This window comes from Sphaerodactylus townsendi, linkage group LG09 (genome assembly GCF_021028975.2).
Source record: "Sphaerodactylus townsendi isolate TG3544 linkage group LG09, MPM_Stown_v2.3, whole genome shotgun sequence".
Taxonomy (NCBI): domain Eukaryota; kingdom Metazoa; phylum Chordata; class Lepidosauria; order Squamata; family Sphaerodactylidae; genus Sphaerodactylus; species Sphaerodactylus townsendi.
Genome location: NC_059433.1, coordinates 87,115,202 through 87,132,626, shown reverse-complemented (window position 1 = coordinate 87,132,626; position 17,425 = coordinate 87,115,202). Strand labels below are relative to the sequence as shown.

At 41.6% G+C, this 17,425-nt stretch overlaps 1 protein-coding gene across 1 annotated transcript in view; it reads right to left on the bottom strand.

Moving 5' to 3' along the window:
* Window positions 1-1,593: 1,593 nt before the first annotated feature.
* The window catches only part of STK3 (serine/threonine kinase 3), a 136,106-nt gene continuing 120,274 nt past the window's right edge, over window positions 1,594-17,425 (bottom strand). Inside the window, exon 11 of the mRNA XM_048508200.1 lies at window positions 1,594-5,288. Coding sequence (XP_048364157.1) covers window positions 5,130-5,288 — 159 coding nt within the window. The 3' untranslated portion in view covers window positions 1,594-5,129. The remainder of the gene's footprint in view (window positions 5,289-17,425) is intronic.

Below are 17,425 nucleotides of genomic sequence, written 5' to 3'. Positions count from 1 at the left end.
AAAAACTTCATTCAAAGTAATTTAAAAGCTAGAACAAATTTTGTTAGATGATCAGTCATACCACATTCCATTAGTAGCGTATAATTATATTTATTTCTGTTAATCACATTGTTGTGGAATATGTTTTCTTTCTTTTCTTTTTTTTAGTAAATGTGAATTATTGTATAAAATGTTCAGGCATCGAGATACATGTCAGACAAATGAAGACTCCTCTGGTTGTGAAATCTCATATCACAATTATTCTTATTAAATTGCTTACAGGTTTTTTATTTTTCCTGCAACCTGCTAGAATGGTTTTCAGAGACCTGCATGAGGACAAGAGACCTTGTAATGCTTTCCTTCTTCCAAGATATTTAATAAAGGTCACCCAGCTGGCATGTGTAGGAGTGCACAAGCTAATCTAGTTCACCAGATAAGCTTCCACAGCAGAAATAAATTTCTTGCTACAAATTGGAATTTTAAAGCAAAATTAAACAGAGGTTTCCAATCCTGGTTTGTGGCCAAAATATAAGTGATGTCATGACAAATTCTGTTTCAACTGAGGACTTCCTTTCAAGGAATTCTTTAATTTTCACTCCTTGCAAGTATATAATGGAAAGACACTATGATTATGCAAGTCCAAGAACAAGACAGGCATGTTTTGGGGAATAAATTAAGAGTACACCAGGTTTGTCCCAATCATGAATAAACAAGTTTCCTCAACATGTCTTAGCACTGTCTACCACGGGCAATCCCTGATCTAGATGGCCCAGGCTAGCCTGATCTCATAAGACCTCTGAGTCTAAAGCCCCTTCCGCACATACAGAATAATGCACTTTCAAAATTGTTTGCAAGTGGATTTTGCTATTCCACACAGTAAAATCCATCTGCAAAGTGGATTGAAAGTGCATTATTCCACATGTGCAGAAGGAGCCTGGTTAGTATTTGGATGGGAGACCCTCAAGGAAGTCCAGAGTAGCTATGCAGAGACAGGCAGTGGTAAACCACCTCTGAATGTCTCTTGCCTTGAAAACCCTACAGGATTGCCATAAGTCAACTGTGACTTGATGGCACTTTCTACCACCAATATGGCTATCCTTTGGAAATCTGCACAATAGAAGAAGAGTTGGATTTATATCCCCCTTTCTCTCCTGTAAGGAGACTCAAAGGGGCTGACAATCTCCTTTCCCTTCCTTCCCCTCACAACAAACATCCTGTGAGGTAGGAGGGGCTGAGAGAGCTCTGAAGAACTGTGACTAGCCCAAGGTCACCCAGTTGGCATGTGTGGGTGTGCACAAGCTAATCTAGTTCACCAGATAAGCTTCCACAGCTCAAGTGGCAGAACGGGAAATCAAACTCGGTTCTTCAGATTAGAGCGCACCTGCTGGTGTAAGTGTATTACAATGAAGTCTTTTGGACAATACAAATTTCAAAGCAAACAGCCTTCGGAAATAAAGACAAGGTAAGCGGGTTATTGTGCTCATCCTAACTAGCACGTATTTGTGGAATAACGCTTATTAATTTCAACAGACATTTTTTTCTTTCACAAACATATGTTTAATATTGTGTGCTAATAGGAAATTGGTATATTAATTAAGAAGAAAATCATGAACATAGATGGAAAATAACTTTTATTCAAAATGTTTGGTAACAAACAATTTTCTTCAGTGTTTTGGGAAATATACTTAAAACATTTATATATCGGACAGGAAACAACCATAAATCAAGTTGGTTTAAAATTTCACAACAGTTAATTCATAATCAGCTCCACTGGCTTTATTGCAAGTTTTTAGTAAAATAAATACTTTACAAAAGATGCACATCTTTCAGTGGAGATAAAAAGTGGTTATGAACACAAACAGTATAAGTTTCAGTGAATATAAATAAATATCAAAGAATAATAAAAAGACTAATTGCCTGTAAATGTTGTCCCTAAAATTCATTACTAGTGTACAGTTTGTTGCCTGGTTGAATCGTCGTCATATTTTAAGATTTGGTTCCCAAAATGTCTCATCGTGTATCAGTTGGGGGAAAAGTTGGATATATCATCTACGTTTTAAATAGTATGTAGTTATGACTATTGCATCATTATAGTTTTGCACACCATTTTTGTAATTAACTTTTCTCTGTACTATTGTACACAATAAACTCTTAAAATCCAAGTCAGAAACTCAGTTGGAATTGAACCTTTTTTTTGGACAAAAAGGTCCTTGTGACACTCAGTATCTAAGCAAGGACGATGCTTCCAGATACGACATTTTTCAGGCTGACCACTGGCCTTTTGATATCACCCCTTCTGGCTTGTCATGTATCACAAAACAACACCAAGAAAGAGAGTCAGAGTACGTTTGATTGACCAAAGTACATAAGGCACACCAGGGGATACAAGGCCAATGTTCACACTAGATTGGTTTTTGGTTGTTAAGTTTTATTTTTCAACTAGAACAGTAGGAAGTGTGGCTTAAAAATTAGTATGGTTTTTCTAAAAAATCTTATTATTAAGACTTTGATGTTCTGAAAAACAGAAGGAGCCACGCGTGATAGTAAAGTGTCATTGTGTGATTAAGCCTCTACACAGCGTAGTAAGGCACAGCCTTTGCACAAAGCTTGGAGGTGTAACAAGGAACTCTCTTGCTATAGAGGTAAACAGACAACTTTGCCTGTAGTGGCTTATTGTGGTGGTCATCTCTGCTTGTGTTTCAACAGAACGAGGTGGATGTGGGGGGCATACCACCAGTGGTACTATCTGCATGGTTCTGTTTGCACTGTAGATTGTTACAAACAAATCTCCAGGAAGGCTCCATTAAATCAAGTCATAACTTACAATATATCTGCTCTTTACGCAGCACAAAATCTTCAAAGGTTGGTTTACAACTAATGATCAACTACAGTTTCATAGCACATGGCTACAACTCTGAGGTGAAAGAAGATAGTGTTACCCCTGGAATAAACAGTACTGGGTCGGGGGACAGCAATTTTCTCCATCCCTTTCGGGAAATAAATGTGAGCATCTGTAACAGCTTTTACAAAGTTATTTAAAAATAGATAATGTTTACCTTGCCACTATGGAACACATCTAAGTGTGCACGCAGCTACACAGGCAAGCTCCCATTCAAGCAAAACACAAAGGAATGGTTCTCTGATGCTCACAATTTCTCTTGATTGTTTAAGGCTTTTCAGAAAATGCTTCATGGTTTCCCAGGCTGCAGCAGGTATTAAGAAGGATGGAATGTTTAATAATTTGTAGAAGAATCCAATGCAAAAATATCTAACCATTAAACTCCTCACTCTTTACAAGTCGTTTGTTACTGACCTCAAGAATTTTGGGAAGCTAACAACAACTATTAACACGTGGTCAGGAGAAGAGGTAAGAGCAGCTCAGCTCAGCAGTCATCTTTGAATGTTAGGAAACTTTTGAGAAGGAGGATCGTGCTACCAAACACACACAGCTTGATACACCGACACAAAAATAACACTTTTCACCTGCCAAATGCTAGAAAAATATGACAGCATACTAGAGAAATTCCCCTGTGGCCATGTGGCTTACAAAAGAACCTTGAACAACAGCAGTGGGACCTGTGGGATAGCAAATCTGTTGCCACGGAAAGGGCAGGCTGCCGAATGACCACAGGTCTTCTGCTGTCACCTGAACACTGCTGTGGGTGGGGCCACCTTGCCAGCATACATATACCTTTTAGATTTCTTCTGCAGTTCTATTTTGCTACCAAAAACAACTATTTTGGAAAATATACCAGATTAGACTTGGAAGAGTCATTTAAAGTGCTTCATATTTTTAAGATATTATCAAGGATTTACCAAGGGTAAATTATCACGGCTTTCTCTTCACTGGTCACAATACTGCAAGGTAATTAAGACACTCACAGGAGTATTTCCCCAAGCTGTTTTCATTTTCAGCAGGACAAATCAGTAAAATTATTCATTAAACACAAGGGAGTTTGACATTTGGCAGGAAGAGCAGCTGACAAGAAATCTGCTGGGGAGGGAGGGAGGGAGATGGAAAATCCTGTGTCTGCTGGTGCCAACATATCAGAACCTTTGACTTTTAAATTAAGAGTTTCTCAGAGAAGCTTTATAAGAATAACTAATAGGGGGCAGAATCAATCAGCAAGTCGGGGAAAAAATAAATGGCAAATCAAGTCAACTGACCCAAAAATGTTAGAAGTACTTTTTTTGGTGGGGCCAAAGTGGGACACTGAAATGAAGTATAAATGAAAAACAGCAGCGGATTTTTAAAAAAGGAACTCAAAAGGACAGTGGGGTCTGTTTCTCCTGTATGACACGGGGTAGGGGCAGAAAGGGAGCTGTACAGGCACTTGTCTCCTATTCTGTAAGGTAACGCTCAGCAAAAGTGGAAGCAACGTTACAAAAGCCCTGCAGAGATTTCTCTCGTGCCAGCCATAAATGCAGTGTGTTTAAGAATGTGCTGTTTCCATCCATTTCCACAGATAGGCTCAGCAGAATTTTCCAGTGCACCCTGCCCTCTCTGTCCATAGGCATTTTTGCATTGCAGCTAATTCATTACTAAGTCCCCAATAATGTATAATTCATACTAAAACTCCAATGACACACAAGCTTGTGCTTATAAGCCAAACAGAGCCCGAAAATCTTTCCAAAGTCAGGACAATAAAGTAGCAATTTTTGCTTAGAGTGTGACCATGCACAACATTTCTACTTAACGCCATCACGGATTCCACCAACCACTAGTATTTTCAGGCTCTATTTATACTTCAAGGGAAGGAGCACAAAAAATAAATAAGACCACCTAGGCATATACAATAAATAGGTTTTTAAATCAGAGCAAACTCATATTGCAACTTAAGGCCCTGCAGTTCTGAACAATTTGGAGACAGCTTTAAGTATTACTGAGAACCAAATACTCCTCCTCCTCATCCAACAGCCAGCATTTCCGTTATCTTAGCTGAAAAGGGATGTGGTCGTGGAATGTGAAGCTTCTATTGTATTAAAACATGAACAATGGGACACGTTTTCCATTCAGACTGCAGAATATACACTGTGCTCTTTTTTAGCCGTAGTCAAGCTCAAGGCTGTTGCCTTTCAAATCTGAGATCTATGTACAGTTTTACCAGCGTCTTTATCCACTGATAACCTTCACTTCAGACGTGATAAGATCAGAAGTTCTGCTGTCTTCGTTTTTTGGCGTCCATGGCGTCCAGAATGGGCTGCCTCTTAGCCGTGTACCTTTGACGGAGCTCTTCGATTTCTCGTTCCATCATCGGATCCAAAGCTTTCAACCTCATCTGCAGCTCTTCCAAACTAAGGTTTTTCAGCTGTTCAGACACAGATAAACAGAACAGGGTTTTTAAAAAAAATACAAGGTAATTTTACTTGAAGCACCACACTGTGAAATGAATATTCATACTCCTCAATTGTACAGAAAACAGAAAAATGCACAGGCAATGCACTTGAAGGGCTTACTATATCACAGACTGAGACTCTTGTGCTGAACTCAGGAAACCACAAAAAGAAGTAATATTTTGCAGATGTGCCCAATTAAAAATGGAGTAAGATACAATCTATATGGGATGAATTTGAGTAATGAACTTTATTTCATTAAGTTTATTGAGGCTATCCTGGACTATTGAGCTCCCTGACGAGATTTCTGTATCCACTTGTGACCTGGAATGTCACTGGGCTTTAGTATGTCGGCTGTGGATTAGGTTGCAGTGAATGTCAGTAGTGAGTCAGCTCTGAAGAGATAATAGAAAAAGGGATTTTCATTGGGAACAAGCAGCAACTATGTCTGCTCGTATGTGGACTTTAACAAGTCTCAGCCACTTAGGAGGCTACCAATGCAGCAAGAATTGGAATGATTTTTATGCTAATTGCACTATTCGGTGTCAGAGAAAGGGATTTAATATCACACAGCAGCATTTTAGGTATATGTGGAAGACATCGAACATCTTCCAAGTTCACCATGTTACAAGGCAAAAACGTATCATAGAAGAAAAGAAGAGTCATAACTCAGAGGCAGGATATATACTAAAAGCCAATGCTTTCCAGTAACAAAGGCTTAGAGATCTATCAGAACAGACAATTCTGGGGCCATGTGGGTTAATGGTCTAGGTATAAAGCAGCTTATGCCCATATGTACAAGATGAGAACCACCCGCCTTCCTGTAAGATGCTATGCGAAGCTGATGCCACCTGTTGTTCCCTCTTACCCTTCTCATCAATGGCCATTTGCGCACTTGTTGTCTGCTGTGCAACCAGCTCACCTTCCCATCAAGTGTAGTTTTTCACTGTGAACTTATTTTAGCCATTTCCAAAGTCACTGCACCCCAGGCCGTAGAAACTCCACAGCTTCTGCAACCTGTCAAAGAGTGGCTTTCCTGCCCCTTCCACTTTCCCCGCAGAGGAACTCACGAAGCATTATTCTTGCTTTGGGTTTCCTGGCACCTCCCCTGCCTTCTCATGCTCACTCAAGAAGCTCTTCTGGCCGGGATTGAAGACCTGCTTTTGTTATTTTCCCAGAAAATGCTGTGGTCTATTGCATTTGAAATAGACAACAGACAACATTTAAAAAAAAAAAAGCAGCAGGCAACTTTCCCAGAGGGAGGTTGCTCAGAAATGAGACCGGAGGAGACGGGTAGCCAAAATGGCAGATCGGATCTGCAGGGCAGGGAAACTTCTCTGCTGAGACTTCCGTTTGCACAAAAGAAACTGTGGGACGCCCCCAATGAGAAGCATACAGTCATGCCGAAGGTAAGTCCAGAATGGGTCAATGTCTTGCTCACTCACTGGCCATGCCACACAGGTGGTAACAAACAGCTTTGAAATCAACTCACAAGGTCTCAAAAGGTCTCTCTTAGACAGAAACCCTAGATCAGGGGTGGCCAACCTTTGGCGCTCCAGATGCTCATGGACTACAATTCCCATCAGCCTCTGCCAGAATGGCCAGTCAGCCATACTGGCAGGGGCTGATGGGAATTGTAGTCCATGAACATCTGGAGTGCCATGGGTTGGCCACTCCTGCCCTAGATCAAGTCACTGGCTCATTGCCACAACTACTCCAGACAAATTGTCTTGGATGCCCCAACACCACCTGAAACAACAGCCTCAATTCAGGAAAAAGAAAGAAGGCTGAAGCCAAGTTTCTTCTGCTCTAAGCAGTACATTAGCATGTTTTGCAAAAAAGGAAAGAAGGGAGGAATGAAGGGGGGAAGAAGAATTTGATTAATTGATTAGAAGCTGTCCAAACATTAACAACAACGAAGGCTATTTACAAAAATGGACATTTGCATGCTGGGAACGACTCCGGCTGGATTCCTGCCAGCAAGTGAGGCTGCTGCAAGCAGCGACTCCTCCACCTGTACTTGCAGGAAATAATCCTGTTTCAGAACTGAAAACAAAACAGCGAGGTTCATATTTATTACATTGTCCTGAGGCAGTGTGCCTCCACAGCCCTGTCAGAGCAGCTATTGTGTGTGTCAGTTGGGTTCCGCTGGTGGTAAAAATTAGCCTCTTTCAGGCAACACAAAGCGGTTCAATGAATTAAATACAAAATCATACCCACATGAGGGAAACACACAGCATGTTTGACTTTGCAGTACAATTCTATTCTAATATGACAAAATATATACGCACACACACACACACGCAAAACATGATATCCAAACCAACTTACTTGTGAATCAATACTAAGTTTGTGAGGGCAGTATGTTTTTCCATGAACAAACTCTGACCTTTGGAATGGCAATATTATTTCTGACCTTTCTTTCTACTGTCATCTGGATCACACAAACGAGCAAGAAGACTGAATACTTTGCTCGTAACTTGGGACTATTCATGGAGTTAACTAGTAGCTAATATATCAAATGTAAAAACAGGAAGGAAGAGGTCTTGATGAAAAATTTAAATACTCCCCATAAAAAAACTAAACAAGAGCAATAGCCGAGGTTGGGCTGTGTAGTTTGATGACAGAACCCCTCAAGAAGCACTTCCATTCCAATGAGTATGATACTTTCTTGATTATGATAATGCAGAGGTGGCCAACCTTTGGCGCTCTAGATGTTCATGGACTACAATTCCCATCATCCCCTGCCAGCACTGGCCATGCTGGCAGGAACTGATGGGAATTGTAGTCCATGAACATCTGGAGCGCAATAGCTTGGCCACCCCTGTCATAGTTACATACCTTCAGATTTAAAAATTAAATGAAAGGATAGTTCCTCCAAATATTAGCTTTCATACTGGAAAAAAAATGAATGAATTGCACAAATTTGAGAGGTGATTCATTCATTCTTCCTAATGGTATTCCAGGAGGTTGTAAGTCCGTTTATCATGGCTCATGTTATATGCAGATGGCAAGAGTGCCTTCTTCCTCATGCTTATCCTTACATACGCTATCTCATTTCTTGTGCACCTTGAGATCGGAGCAAACTCTTTCAATACACAGACCTTCAGGGTAACAGCACAGTATAATGGCTACAAAAAACTAAGGACATTTCTCCAGTGGTCTCATATGAAGAGGCACTGAGACCCCAGACCAACAGGGCAAATAGTGATACCAGATGTTACTTCTCTTTAGTTTTTTACCTTCAATATCAATGAACACAAGTGGCTTTCAGGAGTTTATGAATACTGACCTATTCTCTGGGATTTGGTTATAATTTGTTGTGTGTATCAGGGATACATCTTCTGTGGTTCTGCTTCAGGTGTCTCACATTCTTAAATTAGGTGGTAACATTCCAGGAGAAGCCTCCTCCATTGTGACCCCAAATCTCTGGAACTCTCACCCTAGGGAGACTCCTCTTTCCCCTTCTGTTGCCATCTTCTGCCAGTGGATGAAGACCTTTGTTTGCCTCAGTGTTCCTGAGTGATCTTTCCTTACTGGCCAAGGTTTTAATTGCTGTTTTTACATCTTCATAAGCATTTTCTCTCTGTTTTTAATTCATCATCATGATGAGTTTTTGTTTGGTTTTAATGACTTTTAATTAAGTATGTTTTTAATCGGTTAGGCACTTTGGTGGCCCCAGTAGAGGCAAAAAGGCAGTAGAATAATTTAGTAAATAAATAGTAAATAAATAGTAAATTTAATTTAGTAAATAAATACTAAATAAATAAACAATAAATAACATTAACACAGTAAAAGTCCTAATGAACACAATTGTCCCCCACATCTGACAAATGTGGTAAGAACTGAAAGATGAATAGAAGCAGAAACTGCTGAATAAGATCCACTCCAGAAGGCCAAAAGTGAGGAACACCCTCTTTGGGTAGCTTCAAGGCCAGTCCTATCTTAGAACCCAGCAATATTTTGGGAGTATAAGCTTTTGAGAGACAAGTAAGGATCCTGCTCCTGGTGGCAGATAACCTCACTGCACGCAGCGCTAGGGCACAGAGGAGGGTTTTATCTGTAGGACACAAAAGGTAAACGGTGGTCTCTGAAGTAAGCTAATGACCAGCCTCAGTATTTGCAGCTAAAACAGTTCATTGACTATACTTGGGGAAGAGACTTTTTTTTAAAAAAAAAAGGAAAGAAAAGCCAGCTGACAGGCAATAAAAAAGTGCAACACGTCCAGCTAATTTAAAACAAAGTAAGCTTTAACTGTGAACTTCTGCTTTTCAGATTGGCCAGGAATTTTGATTTATTCTCTCCCTACAGTTCCGTTAAGCGGCAGTGCTCTGACTACTAAAGAGCATCATCAGGTTGGCAAAATGCCAAAGTAAAGTGCAGTAGAAAAACCCCCTCTCTGGTGGCCTTCCGAAATGTAAGGCAGGACATCTTCTGTGAGCAAAATACCAAACTACCTTCAAAAGTGTGGTTTTAAAGACTAGGAAGAGGTGTGAGGATACGTTAAATTGCATTCTTTAGCTGCATTTTAAAGTATACTTTCACTTTAGCAATTTTAAGATGTTGCCCTCCCCAAACACTGTCCCTGTTTGCACATTAGACGCTTGGCACAGCAACAACAGAAGGTCACTGAAAATATACAGCAGCGACAGCACTGCAAAAGGTCACTGAAAATACACATTTGCTTCAATGGGACATGGCTAAAATGCTGTGCACCTGAATGCATCTCAATGCACTTACCTGAAAGAACGGGCTAGAACAAACACTCCATAAAACAAAAACCACCCAGAAATCTACATGAGCGATGAACAAATGAAATGAGCAAGCCATCTCTGCAAACAAGGGTCTCGCATCGAAAAATACCAGCATTTTGCTGCAGTATTTTTAGCACCTTCGTTCCAGTTCCTTTTTGAAATGTAATTCAGTTACAAGTTAAACATCTGTAAGCCCCACAGTTCAAGTAGGAAAGGGTAGGCAAAAGACTATTGGTTTGATTATTTCTATCATCATTATTTCTCAGGAAGGATTAAACTGAAAGAAACCCTGCTTCCTGCTGAAGAAAACTCACTGGCACTGAACATGCCGTTGCTTCATCAGATAAAAACAATTTCCTGGTGAAACTACACTGTAGTCCAAAAATATCCTTTGTCTACATAATTGAAAACATATATTGTACCCTTAATTATGCTGTTATACCAGAAAACAATTCTGGAATGGAAAAAAAGTATTATGTTTTTATAAAGTATCAATTGAAACAATGGAATTTGTTGTTGAGAATCTCCTAGGGCAACCAAGCTCTGTTGTAATAGGGGAGAGAACTAAAGTCTTCTGGTGTGAAAGCTGGGGGAAATTTTTTTAATGACATTTAAAAAACAAATACACTGACAATACAGTAATTTAAAAGGATACGTAGCCCTGAATCTGTAGTAAGTACTTGGTGTAATTCCTACCAAACTCAGCTAAGGAGATACCTTCCCAAGACAGAAGGGTGGATAAACAATATGGTTATATGTATAAAATAATGATTAAAGCAGCCCATGCAACAATAGCCTTGGGCTGGAAAGAAAAGAAAAAATGGACATTTCAGAAATGGTTAGAATATATCTGGGAACAAGTGACACTTGATATTTTCGATATATTAACCAAAAATAAGACGTGGCAAGATAAACAGAATGAAATTTTGAAGATATGGATAATATACGTGGACTGGATGAAAGAAGCTCGAGTCAATGAAGAAATATGGGAGAAGAGGCTACAGAGAATACTGCTGTTTGTGTGACAAAACTATAAAGAAGATGAAATGGGGGAGGGAGAAAAGGGGGGGAAAGTATTGTTTGAAAATGTATGAAGAAGGAAATTATTATAAACTGTAAAATTCAAATGATACAATAAAAATTTTTTAAAAAAGGAGATACCTTCCCTTGTGACATTTCCCATGACTATACATCAAGTTTGGGACTTAGTTTGGGACCTAACAACATCAGCTATAACATGTTGGCCTCATCCACCTGCACACAGCGGTGTAGCTAGGAAAAATGGAGCCCGGGGCAAAATCTGAGTTTTGCCCCCGCCCATGTAGACGACCACCCTCCCCAACCACAACCAAACAACAATTTTTTGCACCAGGTCATTTCAGTCACCATCACATTGTAGAACATGCCCCAACTCACAAATCTGAACACAGCAATGGTTCATGCCACACAGTGGAAATATTGTTTTGACATTTTCAAAATGTTTTATTACTGCTGAGAAAAAATATATAAAAATAAAACAAAAGGGCCCAAAAAGGAACTTCTAAATGGCTTTCATTTGTTTTTCCTGTATGACACTCATCCCTGAACCCCTGTGATCCATGGGCAGGAGGTGTGTTGGGATGGGCGGGCGGGGGGAGGCTGGCAGAGCTTGCAATTTGTGGGATGTGTTTGTATTGCAAGCTGTTCTGGAGGACTCAGATGGTCAAAAAAGATGGCAGTACAACATTTTAACAGTACAAATCAATGTATAAATATTATATGTACTTAATCAGAAGCAGATAAACATTCAGACTCTGATACTATCACCAGGATCAGACAAAATCTTGATTTCAATACTCAATGTCTTAACACAGTCTACTCTTTTCTTTGATGACATTTCTGAACACTGGTTAACCCTCAAAGGCCAAAAAATATGGGTGGTATAAATACTTCCATTGAAAAAACAACCCTGGGCAAATACAGCACCTTCTCACCACAAGGTAAGAGGTGCTGTCTTCTTCCGAAAGTGTGTCCATCACCCTCTCATATCCCTCTTAAGATCAGCATATGTTAAAGTTAATTCGTAGACTTTCCTTTTTATCACTTTTCTAAGAGCAGCAGGTCCACAATGATGCTTTACTGGAACTGATGCAAAATCACCTTCTAAAGGTGTTTCTTTGGAAGTTGAGGCTAAGGGCACTATCACACATGAGAATTATGCATTTTCAAGCCACTTTCAATGCACTTTGCAGCTGGATTTTTTACTGTAGCGAAAGAGCAAAATCCACTTGCAAAACCAATTGTGAAAGTGGGATTGAAAATGCATTATTCTGAAATGCCAAAGTGCCCCAAGAATGCCCAGTCTACACTTCACTCTAAACCAACAGGATAGGCATTTGGCTAGCCATAAACACAACACATACGCACACAATGGATTGACCAAATTGCCAATTTATCAAAGCACATCAGCAAAAAAGAGAAAGACTGGAAAACCAACTTTAAAAAAATACAGATAAAAACTCTCCTGGAGGCACAGCACTATGAAAACCACATGGACTCCACACAGGAAGCAGGCCCTATACCCAAGCCAGACCTTTTTTTTGGTCTGTTGGGGTCAGCACTGCCCACTCTCACTGGACACAGCTCTGTTGGGTCTCAGTTGGAAAGTCTTCCAACCCCTTAACCTCCCTACTTTGATTTTTTTAAACTGGGAGATGCCAGCAATTGAACTGGGGATCTTTCAGAATGCCAACTAGATGCTCTTCCACTGGAGTCATGCCCCTAAACTTCTCTCTCCTTCCCTCCCTTCCATAAAGGCAGAGGGACTCCCACAGAATCCTTGACTTCCTGCACACTTCTGATGATTGGGGGGCAGGGTGTGTGTGTGTGAAACTTTCTCTGAATGTGCAAGAAACACCTTCCTGAGGGGAAAGTGGAAATATTTTTATATTACAAACCTGGAATTGGAACAGTGTTGTATTTCTTTTTTACTCTCACCCATTTTCCCCCCTTTTCTTTTAAGGAAACACGTCTATTTATTTGAACCCTTATTTATGTTGCTTTCTTACAAAGGAGTGTAGCCTTGTGTGGAATGGGGAGGAAATGTAAGGAGAAAAGCTGACCCCTCTTAACAGCCTAGCTCAATCTTAAACACATCTTTACTTTGAGAGTAACTGCTACTGAATTCAATGGGATTTACTTCAGAGTATACTGGCTTTGAGGGTTTGCACTTCAAGAGGTTCTTTTTAGTTGACTAGAAGAGGGATTTTGGGAGGCAACTGCTTGAAATTGCAGTGGTTGAGTTTACCTTTGATGGGGATGGGTGAGTTCCTGAGTTAAAAAACTGAGGAAATCCCAATTCCAGAAAATGTGAGAGTCCTGCTGCCCCAAACAACAGTCCAGCAGAGTCCCTTTACTCACAAGCCGGGTCCTGCTGAGCTCAATCCGAGGCAAGCTCCCCGGCCCCCCCAGTCCCTCTTGTCTGAGGCAGCCCATGCACTCCAGGCAAGTCAAGCCAGGGGAGGTGAGAGGGAAGAAGAGGGATCGTTCAAAAAAAGTTTAAAACCAAAAAAAAAAGGCCAAAACAAAAGCAGAGGGCAGCTCTTGGGAAAAGGACAGGAAAGGGGGAGTTTCTTTCTCCCCTGCCCCCAAGACTCTACCGTGGAAAGGCGCAGGGAGCAGGGAAGGGGAGAAGTCCAAAGCCCTTTGCGCCCCAGTAACGGGCCCATCACAACAGCCAAGACACCAAAACAAGGCACCAACTTCTGCAAGTAGCAGCAGGGGAAAACTCGGCTTGTAGGAGGGGAGGCTCTGTGGGTCCCGGCAAATGGTGGAGAGGAAGCCTGGACGCCAGCCCCTCCCCTTCTGCATTCTCCTCACACACACATGCTCCACACTCCACACACCCTCCTCCGGCTGAATCTCGCCCCCAACCAGATCCAGATGCATCTCTGGCGCAAAACTGAAAGGGCTCCTTCCCCACTGTGGTCAGCCTCCCCCCCCCCCGCGCCCAGCACAACCCAGGAGACACCCCCCCGCCTGGCCAGCACCCCCCTTCTCCCCATTGTTCCCATCTGGACGCCCCCTCACCGTGTGCTGCGCTCCTCTCAGCCCTTGATGGGGGCGGCAGCAGCAGGGCTGGCAAACAAGTCGGTGCTGTGGCCGCTGGAGGGTCTGAGCCATTAAAAGTGCTGGGAGGCGGAGGCGGCAGACACGTGAGAGAAGCAGGAAGTGGTCACTGCTGCTGCTCGTTGGCTGTCTCCCTCTTCCGCCCACCCCCAGCCGGCTGCCTGGAGGGGAGGCGGGGAGAGCACTCCCTCGGCTGGAAGCCAAAAGGCGCAGGCCTCCTCTCCGGCATCGTGCAGTCAAACCGAGCCACGCCCCTCCTCCTTCCCGGAAGTGTGCAGGGAATTTTTCCGCCCCCCACGTGACCTTGCAAGCCTGCGCCCGGGACAAGCCGCCCCGGATGTCCCCGTTGGCGCTTCGCCACTGCCTGCACATCAACTAATTTAATATGTGCCGGCAGTGCCCTTCTACCCTGGATGAATAAGTTGGTCCCTGCATGAGAAAAAGTATCAATTAACATCAGAAATTGTAGAATTCATCAGTCAGAGCAGGAATATTTTAATCTTCTGGATATTCTGTTGTGGATGTGGAAGCTACTGCTCCACAAAAGAAAGGGGCGGGGAAGGAACTGTCGGAGGGAACATATAATTTGAAAGTGCTGAATCAGAACGCATCAAGAAACTAAACACTACTACTCACCCTGGCTCAAAAAGAAACTTGGATTACCTTACTCACTAGACTTTCCAACAGCTCAACAGGACCCACTGAAAAAAATAGTGGCTCTCCTTAGCTTGTAACATAGTCTATTACTGATGTCAATTTGCTTATAATGCAGAGTTGTTCTTCCTTTTATGGTTTATTTTTCCTACTTGTTTACACTTTTATCTGCGCCCTCTGAGAGAGAGGGAGGCTGGGCCCCCTAACCTCTTTCATAATCCATTATGTGTAACATCCTATTATCTTTCAGTTCCAAACGAACAGAAGCATGCCTAAAAAAATTATGATGGGATTCCCACCAAGTCTCTTTCTCCTGTAATTCCCCCTATGAACTATGGAATATAATTTCCTCTTCACAGCAGCTTAGGAAGCGAGTTCTGATTCAAGAAAACCCCTGCTGGAATAAATATTGTTAGCCTTTAAGGTCCTGCTGGACTTCTGGTCTTATTTTTATGCATCAAGTATACAGATTATTTTGCCATTAAGTACCACTGGCTAATATATAAAAAACTAAAAGGACCATACAGAATTGGGTTCAGCAATATTCTCCAAGGCAAAAGTTGGTTGCTTCTCTTTCAGCCTACTCTCCCATGCTGTTGAGCATTCAGCAATTGTTTCCTCCATTAAATCAAAATATTTTCATTACAGCAATAGAGTCAATCCAGCTAAAGTTTCTTCTGAAGAAGAATAGTGCTCTGGATCATGAAAGTTTATGCTGGAATTATTATTTGATCACAGAATCGTAGAGTTGGAAGAGACCACAAGGGCCATGAAGTCCAACCAGAGGCATAGCTCCAAGGGGGCAGGGGGCATGACACACCGGGGGCGCACCCTGTGGGGGTGTGGTGGGGGCGTTCCAGGGCACAACGGGGGCAGAGGACACACCAGTGCACCAGGCGCTTTCCCCCTTTCTACGCCTCTGAGTCCAACCCCCTGCCCTGCAGGAACACACAAGCAAAGCACTCCCGACAGATGTTCATCAAGCCTCCTACCTTCACAGTGCCATAGAGTAACATGCCTATCATACTGAAACAGCCCTACCTTGCAAGGCAGTTCCTGGAAGGCCGTTCTAAACGACAAAAAATAAAAAATAAATAACAACATCAAACATTCTAACGCATTCTCATCTAGTTTGCTTTTTCAAAACCTCTAAGACAAATATTACTATTACCTGAGCAACTTACTCTGTGAACTATACTTACAAAGATTTCCTAATTTAACTCAGCAGCTTGATTGTATCGCTCATGCTCTTTCTTCCACTGCTTATATTTTGCCTTTCACAGTCCATAATAGCAGAGGAATTAGATTCACACTCTATAAGGGTCACCAGAATTGTCAATTCTTCTGTACATGGTAAAACATTCCCTCCTGCATTTAACTTCCCAGAATCATCTGCACTGTACTAGTCAGTTGTGTTTGGAAAGTTACTATTAACACCTTGATACATTAACAGCACACATCTTCAATGGAACTGCTAGCTGGGAAAGCACAGGATTGTGGAAAATTAGTCATTTTCTTGTTTGGAGCAACCAGGGAAAGGGGAGGGAAGTATTTTCAAAACTCTTTGAAGCATCACTTGTTGCAGGCAAGTTGCCAGATAGGTGGGCAGAACCACAACACAACAGAAGCCAACGTTTGGGTGCAAAGTGACACAATGTGGTATACACAGGGAGTCTGTTTTCTCAACAGCAGCAATCGATTTTGAAATTAAACATGGAGTTCCACAGCCAAGAGCAGATTGTTAAAATGCCAATTAAATTGCTACACTTCCAAGAGCAGCATGATGAAGAAACTCGTCCTCAGATAGTCAAAGATTTCCCAAATTACTGTACAGGAAAAGTTTTACTCAGCCACAACAATCCCTCTTTCCTACTTGTTTTAATGAGTGTAGATTTTTATAGTTCATAGAAAACAGGCTGAAACAGAATGATGAGCAGTTGAAGGGTCAGATGAATGTATGTGCTACTGTGGAAACAACAGGTACAGCTCCTTTTCCACCTGACATGATCACTCCGGCCATCTGAAACAGTTACCCCCTTTTACGTTCACTGAAGTCAATTACTTTAGAATGGCAGTACAATGGAACCTCAGTTTTCATTGCCTTCGCTTTTCATCGGTTCCAGTTTTCATCGATTTTTTCAGTGAAAAATTTGCCTCGGTTTTCATTAATTTGCAGTAAGGTGCAGGGGTTTGTGGAGAAAAATCACCCGGACAAAGCTGTTGCAGGCCGTGTCTGCAACTTGTTTAATGACAATGTCTTGCCCCATTTCAGACAAATCTTAAAGAGGCGTCAGAAACAGACCCCTTTGGACAGCTTTCTGGTGCAACATTGATCCACTGGCTCTGAAGCTGGTCCTAGTGTTATTGTTTGTTACTGTTTTCAGCATAAATAAACACTATGTTTATTCACCAAAAAAAGGGTTTTGGTATGTTTTTTGGAGCGCCTAGAACGGATTAATTGGATTTACATTGATTCATATGGAAAAGTTTGCCTCAGTTTTCATCGGTTTTGGTTTTCATTGGTTCTTTTCGGACGGATTACCAACGAAAACCAAGGTTCCACTCTACTTGAATGGGGTTTTTTTTAAGTCAAGGAG